The 18,936-nt window shown below is 42.9% G+C and overlaps 1 protein-coding gene across 8 annotated transcripts in view; it reads right to left on the bottom strand.

Moving 5' to 3' along the window:
* Nucleotides 1–988: 988 nt before the first annotated feature.
* The window catches only part of LOC124013674 (multiple PDZ domain protein-like), a 74,865-nt gene continuing 56,917 nt past the window's right edge, over nt 989–18,936 (bottom strand). For all 8 annotated transcript variants that reach the window (XM_046328059.1, XM_046328063.1, XM_046328058.1 and 5 more), the window contains 15 exons: nt 17,984–18,073; nt 17,174–17,248; nt 14,001–14,166; nt 13,000–13,148; nt 11,847–11,930; nt 10,378–10,571; nt 9,124–9,271; nt 8,706–8,792; nt 8,305–8,407; nt 8,162–8,202; nt 7,825–7,947; nt 3,222–3,326; nt 2,819–2,928; nt 2,485–2,608; nt 989–2,202 (listed from right to left, as the gene is read on the bottom strand). In XM_046328059.1, coding sequence (XP_046184015.1) covers nt 2,056–2,202; nt 2,485–2,608; nt 2,819–2,928; nt 3,222–3,326; nt 7,825–7,947; nt 8,162–8,202; nt 8,305–8,407; nt 8,706–8,792; nt 9,124–9,271; nt 10,378–10,571; nt 11,847–11,930; nt 13,000–13,148; nt 14,001–14,166; nt 17,174–17,248; nt 17,984–18,073 — 1,746 coding nt within the window. In that variant the 3' untranslated portion in view covers nt 989–2,055. The remainder of the gene's footprint in view (nt 2,203–2,484; nt 2,609–2,818; nt 2,929–3,221; nt 3,327–7,824; nt 7,948–8,161; nt 8,203–8,304; nt 8,408–8,705; nt 8,793–9,123; nt 9,272–10,377; nt 10,572–11,846; nt 11,931–12,999; nt 13,149–14,000; nt 14,167–17,173; nt 17,249–17,983; nt 18,074–18,936) is intronic.

Raw genomic sequence — 18,936 nt, 5'->3', positions numbered from 1 at the left:
CACTTCTGTTTTCTGTAAACCAGCTTAAGAAAAGGATTTCATGTGTAGGAGGACTTCACATGGACCACGTGCTATGCTGTAAAACAGCTGTCTGTAGGGTTAATCTAGTCAAACAGTCCACTGGCAACACTGGTTGAATCAACGTTGTTCCCACATTATGTCAATGGAATTACATTGAAGCAACATGGAATATGCGTTGAATTGATTCGTGTGCCCAGTCGGATAGCTTTCTTTCGCTACCCCCCCTCTCAACAAGCTTCATAGAGTAACCTAGGGTTATTCATTAGGGAACACACCCAAAAAACATTAAAACATTTGTAACATAAAATAAAGTGTTTCTTAGCTACATTTTCTACTGCATTGCCTAATGAATACAGCCCAGGATGAAGTAATTTAAAGACAAGACTACTTTCTGATGCATGAACCCACTGAGCAAAACCTGGTTGAATCAATGTTGATGACACGTCATTTAAAAACAGAATTCAATTTGGTTACATTGAATCAATATGGAAAACTGATTGGATTTGAAAAGAAGTTAACTTGCGGGAATTTCGTATTTTTTTCTCACAGCTTTTAACCGAAATCCAATGACATGGAGACATTTTTTTTACATTTCACGTTGGATTCACGTTAGTTGTCAACTCAACCGAAATTCTGTTTCCATGTACTTTACAATTCTACTTAGATGTGTGGTTTTGAAAATAAATATATTATTATCTGGCCATACCCATGATTAAGACATCAGATATATAATCCACAGTTGCTCTGCACATCCTCAAAATAAATAAACATGAAAAAATATGATATATTAGTCAGATGTGAGGGTCTTGTGTCATGCCATGGGCCTCCAATAATAACCCCCAGCTGGCTCATTACCAAGTCTGAATAGAATTCACATCAACTGTTAAGAAACCAGTTAGCCACACAACTGAAGAGCCTATGGACTGTGACTTTACCCAACTAGAACACATGAAAAGCAATCAATAACTGGGGTTTGAAGGTACATTTTATTAATTCAGCCTGTGAACAACTCAATACTGTGCTGGAGATTCTAAGTACACATGTACGGTGGGTGACAAGAGTGTGACTGACGTCATGGGGATCCATTATTGTGAAACTAGAACAGCTAATGTTTGAGATAGATAGGGAGCACCAACTCCTACCAAAGAGTAACCGGGTGTACAGGCTTTTGCTCCAACCCAACACCAACACACTTGATTAGGCTAATCGTGGTCCATATTGAAGAACGTCAACGGTTGATTATGTGAAACAGCTGTGCAAGTGCTAAGTTGGAGCAAAAGCCTGCATACCCAGTAGCTCTCCAGGACCAGGGTTGGAGACCACTGAGATAGACCAAAGAAGTTGGCTGGTTTCACCTTTATCATATTATGACAAAGTACGGTCATGACAGAAAAAAAACGATTAATACTTGAACGTTAAAATAGTGTAAAACAAGGCTTCACATCATCATATGCATTAGCAGCAGTGAATGTCTCATACACACACTCTCCTTTCCCTGACTGTGACCACGTACACACACACTTAGACTTGGTCTGTATAACTTCTGACCAAGAAACCAAAGATTTCAGACCATGTCCCTTCTGAAAAGGTGCTTTGCATCACAGATAAAACCTTACTCAAAAATGACCGAAACGTTATTCAAAGAGTCTAGACTTGCTCCGTCTCTTCGCTAGATCCACAGTGACTTCAATATAGAAGTGGACGGACAGCAGTTTACAGTAGCATTAGCCTTAAATAATGGCCCTCATTCTATAGAAATCTTTTCAAGGGCTATTAACCCTAAATATCATAACACTACAGTCCATGTCCGAGCACAGAAAACTAGAGTATAGATGATCTGAGCCACAGTGTCCAGTGAATACGTCCGTCTACCCGCAGTAGCTTCAAATAATATTGATCACAGTGGTTCTCGCTACAAAACAAGGTTAGCGTTTAGGAACATATGGTAGTGTGTGTTCACATTTCAGTATACATTTCTTTAGGTGTGTATGTGTGTGTCTACCTCGAGGTATGATTCTTTGTCTATGTGTGCATCTAGGAAAGCACAGTCAGGGTGATTGTTCCTTTGGTCCTCTTCAGGATGCCCACGGCATCCTCGTGGGTGACCCCCTCCAGACTCTGTTCGTTAACAGCCATAATCTGATCCCCTCGCTTCAGATGTCCGTCCTCTGATGCTGCCCCCTGGAGAAAACACACCCACACTTTCAATTACAACCGTTTTAACTATCAACTCAAAAGGAATGGATTACATCAATCTCCAAATCACGTTTCAAGAATGTTCAAATTAGCTTGTAAGAAATATACAAATGTAGCATTATGAATTTGTTTACCTTTAGTTTTAATGAGAGGTATTCTAACGTCGGATATGCACAAGCAAATCCCCTGCAGATCTCAGGTCAGAATACTGACCCTGCTTTTGTTAATTATAAAGTATGTTTAGCAAAAAGAGGAGATTTCCCCAACCTTTCCGAACACGGTTTTCACATAAATGGGCAGGTCTCCGTGTGGGCTCCCGAAGCCACCAACGATGCTGAAGCCCAGTCCGTCTGGGCCTCTGTCCAGTGTGATGGTCTTATATTGAGGAGGTCTGTAGGACGTACAGAATTGTTGTCATTAGATATCTAGATATGAGGAGGCTGGTGGGAGGAGCTATAGGAGGAAGGGCTCATTCCATTCCAGTCAATACAATGAGCCCGTCCTCCTATAGCTCCTCCCAACAGCCTCCTCTGCTAGTTGATGTTTATCTAGCTTTTGTACGGGTTTCACAGGAACGACAGGTGTGTGTGTGTGTGCGTACCCCAGGTCATCGTGGAAGATACTAGTAGCAGTAAGACCTGAGACTGAGAGTCCGGTAGCGGTCTGCTCATGAAAGGGGCCGGTCACTGTGGTATCACTCCCTGCTACCACCTGTTGGGTTTTGTGGTTGCAAGATGAGTGATACGTGAAAAGGTCATTTGGGTGTTTAATCGTTCAGTTCATCAGCTCAGTTATTGGCCTTTCACAGGAATTTGTCTCGCATTTTAGTAACGTTGAGATAAAGACAACATTAATCAACATTTGCAGACAACATGACAGCAACCACATCAAACAAGCTACAGATAATACACAGTTATCATTGATGAAGTGGGCATTGTCGCTAAAAGACCAGTATAAGCTTACTGTAGTTGGGAGAATGACTGAACGAGAAGTATTTCACTGACCTGAAGCCCGACGGTGCCGGTAGCGTTCTTCAGCAGGGTGACGGCCTGGCTGTGGCTCATACCCTCAGTAGCAGTCCCACAGATACTGACGATAATGTCACCGATCTGGAGGTCACAAAGAGGTCACAAGGTTCAAATCAAAATGTATCAGTCACATGCATCGGCAAACATTGTGGACTAAGAGGGAAAAGCTTACTTACGAACCCTTACCCACAATGCAGAGGGAAAGACAATAGAGAAATAATCAAAGTAAAAACCCATAATATTAGGCCGTCATTATAAATAAGAATTTGTTCTTAACTGTCACGATCGCTGTATGAGTGAGACCAATGCGCAGCGTGAGTAGAGTTCCACATCATTTTAATAAGCTGAAACTCACCTAACAAAACAACAAACCGTGCCGCTACTGATGTGCACTAAGACAACTAAACATAGACAAGATCCCACAACACAAATGAGGCAAATGGCTACCTAAATATGATCCCCAATCAGAGACAACGATAAACAGCTGTCTCTGATTGGGAACCATATCAGGCCAACATAGACATACAAAAACCCTAGACATACAAAAACTAGAGTACCCACCCTAGTCACCCCCTGACCTAACCAAAATATATAGAAAAACAGAGATATCTAAGGTCAGGGCGTGTGTGGCCTCAACGTGCCTGTATGACCTCCCTACAACGCCTGGGCATGCTTCTGAGGTGGCGGATAGTCTCCTGAGGGATCTCCTCCCAGACCTGGACTAAAGCATCCGCCAACTCCTGGATAGTCTGGTGCAACGTGGCGTTGGTGGAAGGAGCGAGACATGTCCCAGATGTGCTCAATTGGATTCAGGTCTGGGGAACGGGCGGGCCAGTCCATAGCATCAATGCCTTCCTCTTGCAGGAATTGCTGACACACTCCAGCCACATGAGGTCTAGCATTGTCTTGCATTAGGAGGAACCCAGGGCCAACCGCACCAGCATATGGTCTCACAAGTGGTCTGCCACCCCACACCATGACTGACCCCCCGCCAAACCGGTCATGCTGGAGGATGTTGTCGGCAGCAGAACGTTCTCCACGGTGTCTCCAGACTGTCATGTCTGTCACATGTGCTCAGTGTGAACCAGCTTCCATCTGTGAAGAGCATAGGGCGCCAGTGGCGAATTTGCCAATCTTGGTGTTCTCTGGTAAATGCCAAACATCCTGCAGTGTTGGGCTGTAAGCACAACCCCCACCTGTGGACGTCGGGCCCTCATACCAACCTCATGGAGTCTGTTTCTGACCGTTTGAGCAGACACATGCACATTTGTGGCCTGCTGGAAGTCATTTTGCAGGGTTCTGGCAGTGCTCCTCCTGCTCCTCCTTGCACAAAGGTGGAGGTAGCGGTCCTGCTGCTGGGTTGTTGCCCTCCTACGGCCTCCTCCACATTTCCTGATGTACTGGCCTGTCTCCGGGTAGCGCCTCCATGCTCTAGACACTACGCTGACAGACACAGCAAACCTTCTTGCCACAGCTCGCATTGATGTGACATCCTGGATAAGCTGCACTACCTGAGCCACTTGTGTGGGTTGTAGACTCCGTCTCATGCTACCACTAGAGTGAAAGCACCGCCAGCATTCAAAAGTGACCAAAACATCAGCCAGGAAGCATAGGAATTGAGAAGTGGTCTGTGGTCACCACCTGCAGAACCACTCCTTTATTGGGGGTGTCTTGCTAATTGCCTATAATTTCCACCTGTTGTCTATTCCATTTGCACAACAGCATGTGAAATGTGTTGTCAATCAGTGTTGCTTCCTAAGTGGACAGTTTGATTTCACAGAAGTGTGATTGACTTGGAGTAACATTGTGTTGTTTAAGTGTTCCCTTTATTTTTTTGAGCAGTGTATTTTGATTAGGTCAGGGTGTGACTATGGTGGGTACTCTAGTTGTTGTATGTCTAGGGCTTTTGTCATCTAGGGTTTTTGTAAGTCTATGTTGGCCTGATATGGTTCCCAATCAGAGACAGCTGTTTATCGTTGTCTCTGATTGGGGATCATATTTAGGTAGCCATTTCCCCCATTGTTAGTTGTGGGATCTTGTCTATGTTTAGTTGCCTGTCAGCACTAGTTTGTATAGCGTGTCGGTCAGTGTTTTTGTTCATTCTTTAAAAAGAGACTGTAAGCATACCACGCTGTGCCTTGGTCCGATCCTTATGACGAACGTGACATTAACTGACTTGCCTAGTTAAATATTTTTTTCTTTGATTTCAAATATTAGAAGTAGTAAGGTTGTAAGGCCTGTTAACCCCTTGGACACGATGTTTGTAATACCGATATATTTGGGTTAGAGCCAGAATACTAAATCGACCCCTAACCCCTACATCCTAGGCCCTTGTAGGCGTAAACTAAGACGGGCATTGTATTGTATGCCACTTGTTGGAAGGGGTTAGCGGAAAGGAGATAGTGGTCTGTGCTGATTGAGACTAGAGATGCATTACCCCTAATCAGTCGGCTTTCAGCCAGGCATCATAAAACAATAGATTCTGGTAATGAAAGTAATACTGACTTAGTTATGATACAATGAGATAACAACTGATAACATTAATTTAGGTCATATCTAATGCAAGCGAACCATATGTATCAAAACCTCTGCTTTGTGTCTTGCCTGTTTTAGTTCACCCTGAAGGGATACCAATGTGATTGTTTTCCATTAAAGTGTAAAAAGGAAACAAAAACAGCTTCTTAGCAAGGACTGTCTGAGAATGGTCTGAGTGGGCTTTTGAAGGGATACCAACATAGATATTCTATTCAAGACATCCACACAGGCCCTCTATTCTGTTACATTTTATGGGTAGAGTTAGATATATGGTCCCAGATGGCTTACTGCTTTAGTATTGTCTGCTGCCAGTCTGAATGGGGGGGCTACAATGGTTAGTTTGTCTGTCCTTCTGCAGGAGGCCATAGGCCATGGCTTTCAGCTGTGAAGGCCCTCGAGCCTCATGGGACCAACCTACGTGATGACTTGAAACTGACTAAGGGGATTATTTAGACTTGAGATACAATTTTCACCCACATCCCACATTGACGTCACTGAACGATTTATGAAAAAAGTCTTGAACCAGCCACAAGTGAAGGCGTAATACACTTAGTTGTAAATATTCTAGAAGTTGACTTAATACTGATGTTTTTGTGTTTGCATTTGTAGCTTTGGGGAATTTGTATGACCGACATGTCGACATGTTGAAGCTCCTGATTCCATGTGATCTGTGGAGTCTGACTTTCTATGAGGGTTCTAGAACCCAACCAACAACATAGCCTACATAGCCCTGTCCTGTTTAACTCTTAAGGATCTGTCCCCTTTTCCCCCAATTTTCTCCTAAAATGACATGCCCAAATCTATCTGCCTGTAGCTCAGGACCTGAAGCAAGGATATGCATGTTCTTGATACTGTTCGAAAGGAAACACTTTGAAGTTTGTGGAAATGTGAAATTAATGTAGGAGAATGTAACACATTAGATCTGGTAAAAGATAATACAAAGAAAACACCAACCGTTTTTTTGTATTTTTTTTGTACCATCATCTTTGAAATGTAAGAGAAAGGCCATCATGTATTATTCCAGCCCAGGTGCAATTTAGATTTTGTCCACTAGATGGTAGCAGTGTATTAGCAACATTTTTAACTGATTCAATGAACCATTTTATTTCTGTTCAACATTTTGTTCAAGACTGCCCAAATGTGCCTAATTGGAATATTAATAACTATTCAAGTTCATAACTGTGCACTCTCCTCAAACAATAGCATGGTATTCTTTCACTGTAATAGCTACTGTGAATTGGACAGTGCAGTTAGATGTCACATCTGCTCCTGCAACGCACTCTACTGCTCATCCGGTGTCTCCTTGACCTGCCGCCACTCCCCCAGTACTCTCTCCCTCTTTTCTCTCTCTCTCTGTTTGTGTGTGATTGTGTGGGCGGAGACAGGTGTGCTGGAGTCAGAGCTGATCCCCACCAGCTGCAACCTGTTACATAATCAAGATGTCTACAAATACTCAGCCATGCCAATTCCACACTGCCAGGTCATAATCTCTGCTCAGTCAGTCTACGGTTCGAGCCGTTTGGATACTATTCAGATCCTGTTGTGCCTGTTTTCCTTGCCTGTTTTTCTCTCCTCTACAGTTCTGTCCGCTCTGACTCTGGTCTCTGTCTCCAGTCCAATGTCTCGTCATCCTGCTACTCTGTCCTGGATTCCCCACTCTACTACTCCCTTGGATTCCCCTCCGGACCTGCTTACCCTGTCTCAACCCCTCTCGCTCCAGCCTCAGCCTCCGCACCTGGTTTCCAGCAACCCTGACCTGCACTCCATCTCCCCCCTGTGTTTCAATAAATACCTTGGTTACTTCATCCCAGTCTCCTCGTCTGAGACTGCTCTTGGGTTCCCCTCTTCCACTCCGCGTAACAATAGATTAACAAGAATTTAAGATTGCTGGCAATATCGTCTATGTCCTTGTAAATGTTCTTGTTACTTACAAACTCATGCTAATCGCATTAGCGCACATTAGCTCAACTGTCCCGTGGGTGGGACACCGATCTGTAGAGATCCTTATTAACAGGACCCTACAGCTGCTGCTGTACCAACCCACCTTGAGTTTGTGTGTCTGGACAACAAGGCTAGTAGGGTTTATCATGGCGATGAAGATGGGCACATCACCCAGGGGACTGCCCACTCCACCCGCAATACTGATGCCCAAGGAATCAGTTGGGCCCTATGAGGAAAGACAACCAATTACACAAAGTACTTATATCCCTATAACCACAAGGTGTAGTAAGTTACCACCCTAAAGACAAATAAAACACATATAGGAACAGTAGTGGTGAAAAACCAGTACAATCTGTATGTTGCATCTATCTTAATACAAGGACAAGCTAAAAAACTTTTGTTTTTCCAAATAATGATGAATATTATAAAAGAACACTGACCTTAGTGAATTCAACACTTCTGATCTCCTGGTGGTCCAGTGCTGTGCAAACAACAACAGTAAACAGTTTAAATGAATCAAGACAAATGAATCAAGCCAGCTTCAGTTTTCCAATCCACGACACATTAACTGAAAATGTCTTACACTCCTGATTTGTGTGTTGTAAGCTGTCACAGTCCACTTGGAGGCTTCCAGAGGAGGCTGACAGAGAGCGAGGGGTCACCTTGCAGCTGCCTGTTTCACTCATCTACCCAAATACAAGGTAAGAGAAACTTAAAAATTAATGGCATAAGTTTCTTTCCTTCTTTTCATTTTGGGACTAAGGACTACCAATAGGACATGGCAGTAGAAGAACTGGGGTGTATTCAGTGAGCTGAAATCATCAGAGTTTCAGATAGAATTTCAATGAATAGAGCTGACAGGGTGTCCCTATTCTACATGGGTCATATCTGTTAGATGCATTTCTATCTGAACATGCTGTAATGTTGCCCCCTCAACAGTCCCCACCATATAATTAAGGTCCAGAAAACAAAATGGCAGCTTACCTGACTGTTCTGTGAGAACCTCCTCTCAGAGTGGAAGGGCCCGGCTTTAAATCTGCCCACCTCCATTACTATGGGTCCCACACCACACTGTAAACACAAACATGTAAACACATAACATGTTTTTTATCTAAACAAACCATTAAAACAACAGATGCTAGTGACGTATTCTACACCAACCGATGAGAAAAGAGCCAAAATAACACACTTTAACAAATTACCCAATACATAAATTATTAACAATTTGTAACTTAATATGAGACAACAAACACATTGAACCAAGCCTGGCCCCAGATCTGTTTGTGCTTTATAGCCAAACCTGTTGTAATGTATATGTATCTAGCAAGATGGCAAAAATAGATCTGGGACCAGGCTTAATTTGACCCAGATGGGACTTCCCATGGTTTCTATATAGGCTCACCTTCAGCAGCTCGGCCACTAACTCCTGGGTGGCATTTCTGACGTCCTCCTTGTTGACGGACAGGATCTGGTCTCCCTGCATCAGCCTCCCGTCACTCTCCACCACGCCCCCTTTCACTATGTCGGACACAAACACCCCTGTGTCGTTCCTGTTGGGGATAGAAACATCATCATATGAGTGAACCAGGGTTTATGTTATGTTAGTGTGAGTGCTTGGTGTCTCTGTGAATGTGTCTGTCATTTGTGTGTGAGCATTTTGTAGTTAGGTTTAGATAGATACAAGATCAAATCAAATGATGTACTTTTAAATGTCATAATTGTTTGTGTCGTCACAAAATGTTGTATTTAACTAATAGTCTGTGGAAATAATTAAGGTAAAGGTAAATAAATAAGGTATCTATCTATCTATCTATCTATCTATCTATCTATCTATCTATCTATCTATCTATCTATCTATCTATCTATCTATCGCCACCTGCTGTAGTTGGTTGACATCCATTTTGTTTTACCCCAGTAAGAGACATGGCGGTTCAGGATCTGTAGGTTAAAGTAAAGCAGGGTCCAAAGGCTTGTCTATCTACTAGGGCAAGGGCTGGGTATCTTTGGGAATTTGTCCTGTTCCGATACCCGTTCCAGTTATGACTCTTATATTCGGTACCGGTTGGAGAATGTTTCCTTTTTCGATCCATATGTTGAATGAAAAACACATTTAAATCTTGAAATGCCTAATATGGTTTTCGAGCAACTAGTCAATTCACTGACCGATGTCAATCACTGAGTTACGAAAGGTTAAACACATTGAACCCCCCCCACACACACACACACACACACACACACACACACACACACACACACACACACACACACACACACACACACACACACACACACACACACACACACACACACACACACACACACACACACACACACACACACACACACACACACACACACACACACACACACACACACAGCTCTAGTGAGTCTAACAGGGGATTAGTAAATCTCTGATGGGTTGTGTAATGACTCGACATCCTAAATACTTGAGGAGGGCCCATCCTAGTAAAAGAAAGCTTATCTCCAACATCCTTACAGACATCCATTTTAGGACATCCATTATTTACAATGTACATTTTAGGACATCCTTGTTAGCGGTGCACATTTTAAGACCTCCTTTTTGCAGGGTACATTTCAGGAAATCCCATAAATGTTTTCAGTCAAACGTCCCTAGAAGACGTATAGGTTCTAGTACCTTCTCCCCACGATACTGAGGCCCAGGCCCTGGCCGGGCTTCTTGTTCAGCTCCACGGTGAAGGCATCCCACAGGTCCTCCTCCTTGTACTGAGCCTCGTCCCTGTAAACACTGAGACGCACCCGCTGAGGGGTCTGGCGCAGCACGTTGATAGCTTCATCATGAGTGGCGATGCGCAGGTCAATGCCATTCACCTGTGGAGGGAGGGAGGGAGGAGATGAAAGAGGAAGTTATATATATAGAGAGAGAGAGAGAGAGAGAGAGAGAGAGAGAGAGAGAGAGAGAGAGAGAGAGAGAGAGAGAGAGAGAGAGAGGAGAAAATGAATCACACGTCAACCATCCAAGGCCTAGCTAAGGTTGACCGCTGTTCAACAGAGTTTAGAAAATGAGAATCATGTCGCTATGAGCTTTGCTTTATATCACCTGAACTCCAGAGCGAGAGAGATTGCAAGAGAAAGAGAGAGAGCGAGAGATTGCGAGAGAGAGAGAGAAAAACAGATTTGTCCATTTAAAAATGTTGCAGCAAGAGTACAATCAATAGCATTTGATATTGTTCCTATGTATATAAACACTGTAGACTGAAACACATTGACAAACACTAATATTGGTGAAGGATGTGAATAGCGTGACATACACTGTCAACAGCTAGCATGAGGGTAGGTCTATACATTTTGAGAACCTTGTCTGGTAATAACACCATAAGGTACTTAGCTTAGAGCTGAGAACCGCAACCCTATTCTAAGGGTCCATATCAAGGGGAAATAGCCCCATTAGCGCTAGCATAGCCATAGCAGACTGAAATGGGTCACTAATGACATTGGTTCTGCTTGAACCACAGAATGGGTGGCCACTCGTTCACTTTTCCCCCTGACCCTATCATGAGCAGTATGAATACTACGGCTTGGCTGGTGGCCCAAAGTGAATTACTGAGAGGGGAGGGGTAATTAAGTCATAAGGGTGTGTGTGTGTGTTTGCGTGCGTTGAAAGGGCTTGACTGAGCTACCATGACTAACTGCCCCAGTCACACCCCTAGTCTCCATAACAAAGCAAAGGGCAAAGGGGTGGCTGTCAGAGAGTTAAGCTGGCTTTTAAGATGTCATTCTATATATCATGCCATCTATACATGCTGACTGGTCAATTTTAGATGTTATATATGATTCAAGTGAAATGGCAAAGTTCTTCTTTAGACTATGAACCAAATCCTTAGATTCTTAAGATTCACGTACGTATTGCAACACAATATTATACCAGAGAGTGAAATATGTGCCTTTATCTCAAGTTAGGATTGGGTTCTCCTATCTGATATTGTCCATCACACGGGATTGCTGAAGATGTACGGGCCTGGCCAAATAGTCTCAGAGTAGGAGTGCTGATCTAGGGTCTGTTTAGCCATTTATATCATAATGAGATTACAGCGAGGGGGTTGGGGGGGGGGGGTCTGATCCTAACTGATGAACGTGTTCCAATACCTCCAGGATCTGGTCCCCAGCCCAAAGTCTCCCATCCTTGGAGGCAGCTCCGTCCTCATAGACCTCGTGAATGATGATGGTCCCCTGGAGAAAGAGAAGCAAAAGAAAGAAGAGTATGAGAGAGGCGAAGAAACAAGTGATGAAATCGGAGAGGTGTGTGGTTGGAGGGAAGGAGAAATAGAAGACAGAGGGAGGAGGGATGAACGAAGATTAAATTGAGAGACGTTGTCAGATAGAGAGAGAGAGAGAAATGAAGATAATATAATGACAAGACAAAGGAGTTCAGGAATACATGAGAGGCAGAGTGGAACAGGTTGGCATTAGCTGGAGTCTGTGTATGTGGGAGGTGGGTCATTCTCAGGTCAATGGTCACATTCCAGGCCTGGATATTGTCTCCTGTGGCTGAGGCTAGACAAATGGCTATTCCTCAGGCCTGGCTGAGCAAACAGAATGGAGGGGAGAGAGGAGCAGCGGTGTGTGTGTGTGTATGTGTGTGTGTGTGTGTTTGTGTGTGTGTGTCTGTGTGTGTGTGTGTGTGTGTGTGTGTGTGTGTGTGTGTATGTGTATGTGTATGTGTGTGTGTGTATGTGTGTGTGTGTGTGTGTGTGTGTGTGTGTGTGTGTGTGTGTGTGTGTGTGTGTGTGTGTGTGTGTGTGTGTGTGTGTGTGTGTGTGTGTGTGTGACAGACTGCATCACTTCCTATACTCCACTGCCATTCCACTGCCTCCACAGCTATTTCCGCCCAGGATACTACTAGCAGCTCTAATAGCACAGGAACCAAACTTTCAACTTTGTGTCATTATTTAAGTAGTAGTGGGTCTTCTCCTACTGTTAGTGGCTGAACTTGGGACTAATTGTATCTTATGTATTTTTATAAAATATAGAATTGGACAAAAACACATTGTAAATTCTGATTTAAAACTCCAGATAAAACTATGTATATATGTAAAACTATGTCAAACTAACCCATATTCTTTGTCAGTATCTGTGAATTTGCAGTCTGATAATTGGGATCCAACAACCGTTCTGTCATAGATTACTCAGAAATACAAGTTCAGATATTATTGTATAACACAAGTGGACACTTCAAAAGCCCACAGTCATCACAGAGCTGCTTTGATGAAAAGTTCCTTGGTCGTGGTCTTTGGCCTACCAGTAGAGTGTCACAGCCCCCCACGATGCTGAGGCCCAGGCCTGTGCGGCCCTTGGAGATGTCTATGGTGGTCTCACAGCCGGGGATGATGGGACAGGTCACAGGGTCAGAGGAAGCCAGAGTGCCAGGGGTAGATGAACGGCTAGAGCCTGATGAGAGAGAGTGGGAAATTGAGATGAAAGGATCAAATAAATATATTAATTCTAGCCTGGTCCCAGATCTGTGTGTGCTTTTAGCCAACTCCTCTGATTATTATTGGCATGCCATTCAATATACCCCAATGACAAAGATATTGGCTAAAGCCATTCGATGCCAGGCTGAAGTCAGACTAAAATCTCTTCCGACACTGTTGACAAGGTATACAGTGCATTCAGAAAGTATTCAGACCCCTTCACTTTTTTCACATGTTGTTATGTTACAGCCTTATTCTATTAAATCGTCCCCCCCCCCTCATCAATCTACACACAATACCCCATAAAGACAAAGCAAAAACCTTTCTTTTTTAAAATTAAAAAACAAACATTTTAGCACATACATTTTTTTTTTTAAAAGAAATATGAAATTTACTGTATAAGGTATATTTAGGTAATATTGCTCTTTGGAGTTTTGGCTGGGGTTGTGTATAAGCACTTTGTGATAACTATTGATGTAAGAAGGGCTTTACTAATACATTTGAGTGATTGAATATTTTATTTTTTTTTAACACTGTATCTGGTTTATTCTCCATTATGTAAATCAACAGAAACAGTATTGACTAACAATCACAGACGTGATTTCTATACCAAGTGATTGGTATTGAAGTTGGGGGCACTTGCCCTATAAGCATATAACTCTGCTCTATCTAACTGATTGAATCATACTTCTTTCAGATTTTGTGTTATAACTAGCTCCAATATTTAAGTGTAAAACATCCTCAGTTAGGTTGTTTATGCTTAATAAACCCAATTGCTAATGATCTATCGCATTTCCTCCCGACAACACATGACAAGCGGTTTACTTACTCCTGATTGGCTCTGACTCAGACTGGCCCAGGGTAGCCATGGAGATTCTATGAATGCTGGCTAGGCTGGTTGCCTGACCAGTACAGTGAGGGAGAAGGGGCGATGACTTGTCTGTGCAGATAGTCAATTTCACTGAGCTTTTGGCCTCCTTCAGTAAAGAGTGGACCTGAAATGTAGGAAAAAAACATGAATAGAAAAAAAAGTGCTATCTAGAACCTAAAAGCATTATTCAGCTGTCCCCATAATAGAACCCTTTGGACTCCAAGTATAACCCTTTTCACAGAAGGTTCTACTTTAGAACCCAATAGGGTTCTACCTGGAACCAAAAAGAGTTCTACCTGGAACCAAAATGGCTTATCCTATGGGGACAGCCGAAGAACCATTTTGGAACACTTTTTCTAAGAGTGTAGTCCCCAACAGATGGTCTATGTACGGGATAATAAACGAAGGGCTATGCGTTCTATGGAAAATAATGAACGACGTGAAAGGTGTGTTCGACGACGCGCCAGCGGAGTGGAACTGACCTTTCACGGAGTTGCATTATTTTTCAGAGAATGCATAGAGCCCCGAGTTGATTATCCCTTTTATACCAAGGCTATAATTGACCACATTTGAAATGTGTTAATTTGTTCAACATCCACTGAAGTAGCTAGCATGTTGCCGTGGTAACCAAACAAACAGACTTGCTAGTTTAGCTAATCAAATCATCAGTCCTAGCTTGCTATTATGAAAATTGTAAAAATGAACTAATAGCCATTGAATTCTACATTAAATTATACAGTGGGGCAAAAAAGTATTTAATCGTGCAAGTTCTCCCACTTAAAAAGATGAGAGAGGCCTGTAATTTTCATCATAGGTACAAAATAAATCCAGAAAATCACATTGTAGGATTTTTAATGAATTTATTTGCAAATTATGGTGGAAAATAAGTATTTGGTCTCCTACAAACAAACAAGCAAGATTTCTGGCTCTCACAGACCTGTAACTTATTCTTTAAGAGGCTCCTCTGTCCTCCACTCGTTACCTGTACTAATGGCACCTATTTGAACTTGTTATCAGTATAAAAGACACCTGTCCACAACCTCAAACAGTCACACTCCAAACTCCACTATGGCCAAGACCAAAGAGCTGTCAAAGGACACTAGAAACAAAATTGTAGACCTGCACCAGGCTGGGAAGACTGAATCTGCAATAGGTAAGCAGCTTGGTTAGAAGAAATCAACTGTGGGAGCAATTATTAGGAAATGAAAGACATACAAGACCACTGATAATCTCCCTCGATCTGGGGCTCCACGCAAGATCTCACCCCGTGGGGTCAAAATGATCACAAGAACGGTGAGCAAAAATCCCAGAACCACACGGGGGGACCTAGTGAATGACCTGCAGAGAGCTGGGACCAAAGTAACAAAGCCTACCATAAGTAGAAGTTTGCTAGAGTGCATTTGGATGATCCAGAAGAAGATTGGGAGAATGTCATATGGTCAGATGAAACCAAAATATAACTTTTTGGTAAAAACTCAACTCGTCGTGTTTGGAGGACAAAGAATGCTGAGTTGCATCCAAAGAACACCATACCTACTGTGAAGCATGGGGGTGGAAACATCATGCTTTGGGGCTGTTTTTCTGCAAAGGGACCAGGACGACTGATCCGTGTAAAGGAAAGAATGAATGGGGCAATGTATTGTGAGATTTTGAGTGAAAACCTCCTTCCATCAGCAAGGGCATTGAAGATGAAACGTGGCTGGGTCTTTCAGCATGACAATGATCCCAAACACACCGCCCGGGCAATGAAGGAGTGGCTTCGTAAGAAGTATTTCAAGGTCCTGGAGTGGCCTAGCCAGTCTCCAGATCTCAACCCCGTAGAAAATCTTTGGAGGGAGTGTTATGCAGGTGAATGAGGACCCAAAAGCGACTTAGCGAAAACAGAGTCTTTATTCCAGTAAAAGGCAAAAGTAATAATTCTGGAACACTCAAGAGGAAAACAAAACAGGAAAAAACTTAAATCCACTCGTAGTAACGAGGACAGACTGGAGACTCGACCATTGACTGCAGGTTGCTTCGGGAAGGCACCGACCGTAGCAGACTAAGACACCTGCTCACACGCAGCATCTGAAGGAGACAAGACACGACAGGGCGAGACAAGGACACAGCACAGCGAACATCATACAAGGATCCGACAAGGACAGAAGCGGAAAACAGAGGGAGAAATAGTGGCACTAATCAGAGGGCAAAATAAGGGACAGGTGTGAAAAGACTAAATGAGTGAGTTAGGAGAATGAGGAACAGCTGGGAGCAGGAACGGAACGATAGAGAGAAGAGAGAGAGGGAGGGGAAGAGAGAGGGATAGAAAAAGGGAACGAACCTATTAAGACCAGCAGGGGGAAACGAACAGAAGGGAAAGCACAAGGACAAGACAATATATGACAAAACATGACAGGGAGTTGCCCAGCAACAGCCCCAAAACATCACTGCTCTAGAGGAGATCTGCATGGAGGAATGGGCCAAAATACCAGCAGCAACAGTGTGTGAAAACCTTGTGAAGACTTACAGAAAATGTTTGACCTCTGTCCTTGCCAACAAAGGGTATATAACAAAGTATTGAGAAAAACTTGTGTTATTGACCAAATACTTATTTTCCACCATAACTTGCAAATAAATTCATAAAAAATCCTACAATGTGATTTTCTGGATTTCTTTTCTAATTTGGTCTGTCATAGTTGAAGTGTACCTATGATGAAAATTACAGGCCTCTCTCATCGTTTTAAGTGGGAGAGCTTGCACAATTGGTGGCTGACTAAATACTTTTTTGCCCCACTGTATACCGGGTGGTTGGAGCCATGAATGCTGATTGTCTGACAACCATGGTATATCAGACAGTATACCACGGGTATGACAAAACATGTATTTTTACTGCTCTAATTACGTTGGCAACCAGTTTATAATAGCAATAAGGTACCTCGGGGGTTTGTGCTATATGGTCCATATACCACGGCCAAGGGCTGCGTCAAGGCACTCCGCATTGCGTCGTGCTTAAGAACAGCCCTTATCCGTGGTATATTGGCCATATACCACACCTCCTCAGGCCTTATTACTTAACTAACACTCAGCAAGATAATATACATTAACCCTGGAATAGGGTGTGGGTCTAAAATGGCTGCAGAGGCAGCTCTTACCCTGTCCACAGTGTAGCCCATCACTGGCTTATCCTCCACAGCCAGGAGTTTATCTCCAGATTTGATGCTGCCGTTCTGCATAGAGAAATACAGGACTGGTGTTAGAGAATGTTTTGCAATGGGTAATATGTGGGCAACCAATTAGCATAACATGTAGGATTGTCCAATAGGATTTTCTGTAGAGTATTGTTCTTTAAAACTAGTCATGGACCACTACTCTGCCCTACCCAGCAAACAGGCAGTAACTGCTCATTGCGTGGAACTGAGAAATATGCCTTTTATTTACCTAGGTTTCACAGTAACTTTATGTAGTAACTGCTAACATGACCACCATTTTCTCCAAAACACATTACAATAGAGGCAGGATACTAGTCCACATGATTAAGCATGTATTTAATGTAGCAAAAATGACATTGACTCATTTTTGATCAAATGAGCAGTTACTGCCTTTTTTCTTGATAGGGCAGGTAGTACAGGTTGTACAGGCTTTTGTTCCAACCCAGCCTTTTATTGATTCAACTAATAAAGGTCCTAATGAGCAGTTGATTAGTTATTTATATTTTTGCAGATAGACAGTAGATTCATTTTCACATTTTGATCTTCCATACTGGTCCCACATGAGAATTGAACCCATGACCCTGGCATTTGCAAATGCCATGTTCTACCAACTGAGCCACATGTGACCAGTAATATTAGGTGGTTTTGCACTGGGCTGGAACAAAACCCTGCTCCCTTTGTGGGTCCCCCAGAACACTTCGATAGAGAATACCTCTTTGAATCAGAAGAGTAAGAAACAGTAGAGTGACATACCTTTCCTGCTGGTCCTTTTTCAGTTATACTCTGAATCACAAGCCCATCCTTGGTGTCCTCACTGAAAGTGATGCCGAATCCACCCTCCTCCTAGAGTTAAACGGTGATAATGTATTTGAATTGTACTCAATAGCTCCCTGTCAACCATAATTATAGGCACAGTGAATCACAATTGAAAACATAATTATGCACATGAAATGTGCATGACGACACATTAAACATGAACATAGCGATCAGAAACAACACAGGTTTGTTTTCTAAATTGTGGAGGCATTTTGGAGCATTATGGTTCTACCGGCATCAAAGACTCTAAAGAAACAGGGAGGTACCATCTGAACTTGACTAATACGAAACACTTGTTTACATTTTCTATGGCAAAATGTTTTGGTACGATGTGCTGTAATGAACATAATCCAGCTTCACTCAGCATCTTGATCTTTTGTTCCTGTAGAGCGAGAGGCAGTTACAGGGAAGTACGTGTCTGGTATGTACCCATACCAGATGTTACCTTCATACCTTAATCCTCTAATATACCATGTGGATAGATAGCTCGGCTGAGACTCCCATCCAGGTGTTTGGCTTGTCAAAAGACCCATTAAATTAGAATAGGTTCACATCCCCTCTCTTATTTTTTATTTCTCTCTCTGTCTATCCTGCTCTTTCTCAGTTCCTAGGGTAGATTGCGGTCGTTCCTCGATCATTTGCTTCCTCCTCTCTCTGTCTCTCTGATAACAGACTATCCAATTAGAATAGGCCCATTTTCTCCACTCTCTCATTCTCTCTCTCTTTTACCAGCCTATTAAACTAGAATAGGCTATTTCGACCCCCTTACCTCTCTCTCTTTCTCTCACTATGGTTCTCTCTACTTCCCTTTGTTTTATGACCTCATCAATAAAACCTTTTCCTGAAAAGGTCTGAGGTTATATAAATCATAGCAGCACGGGAGCTTCTCC

Source organism: Oncorhynchus gorbuscha, linkage group LG25 (genome assembly GCF_021184085.1).
Source record: "Oncorhynchus gorbuscha isolate QuinsamMale2020 ecotype Even-year linkage group LG25, OgorEven_v1.0, whole genome shotgun sequence".
In the NCBI taxonomy this organism is placed as follows: Eukaryota; Metazoa; Chordata; class Actinopteri; order Salmoniformes; family Salmonidae; genus Oncorhynchus; species Oncorhynchus gorbuscha.
The sequence above is the reverse complement of the archived record's forward strand: the minus strand, read 5'-3'. Positions and strand labels throughout refer to the sequence as shown.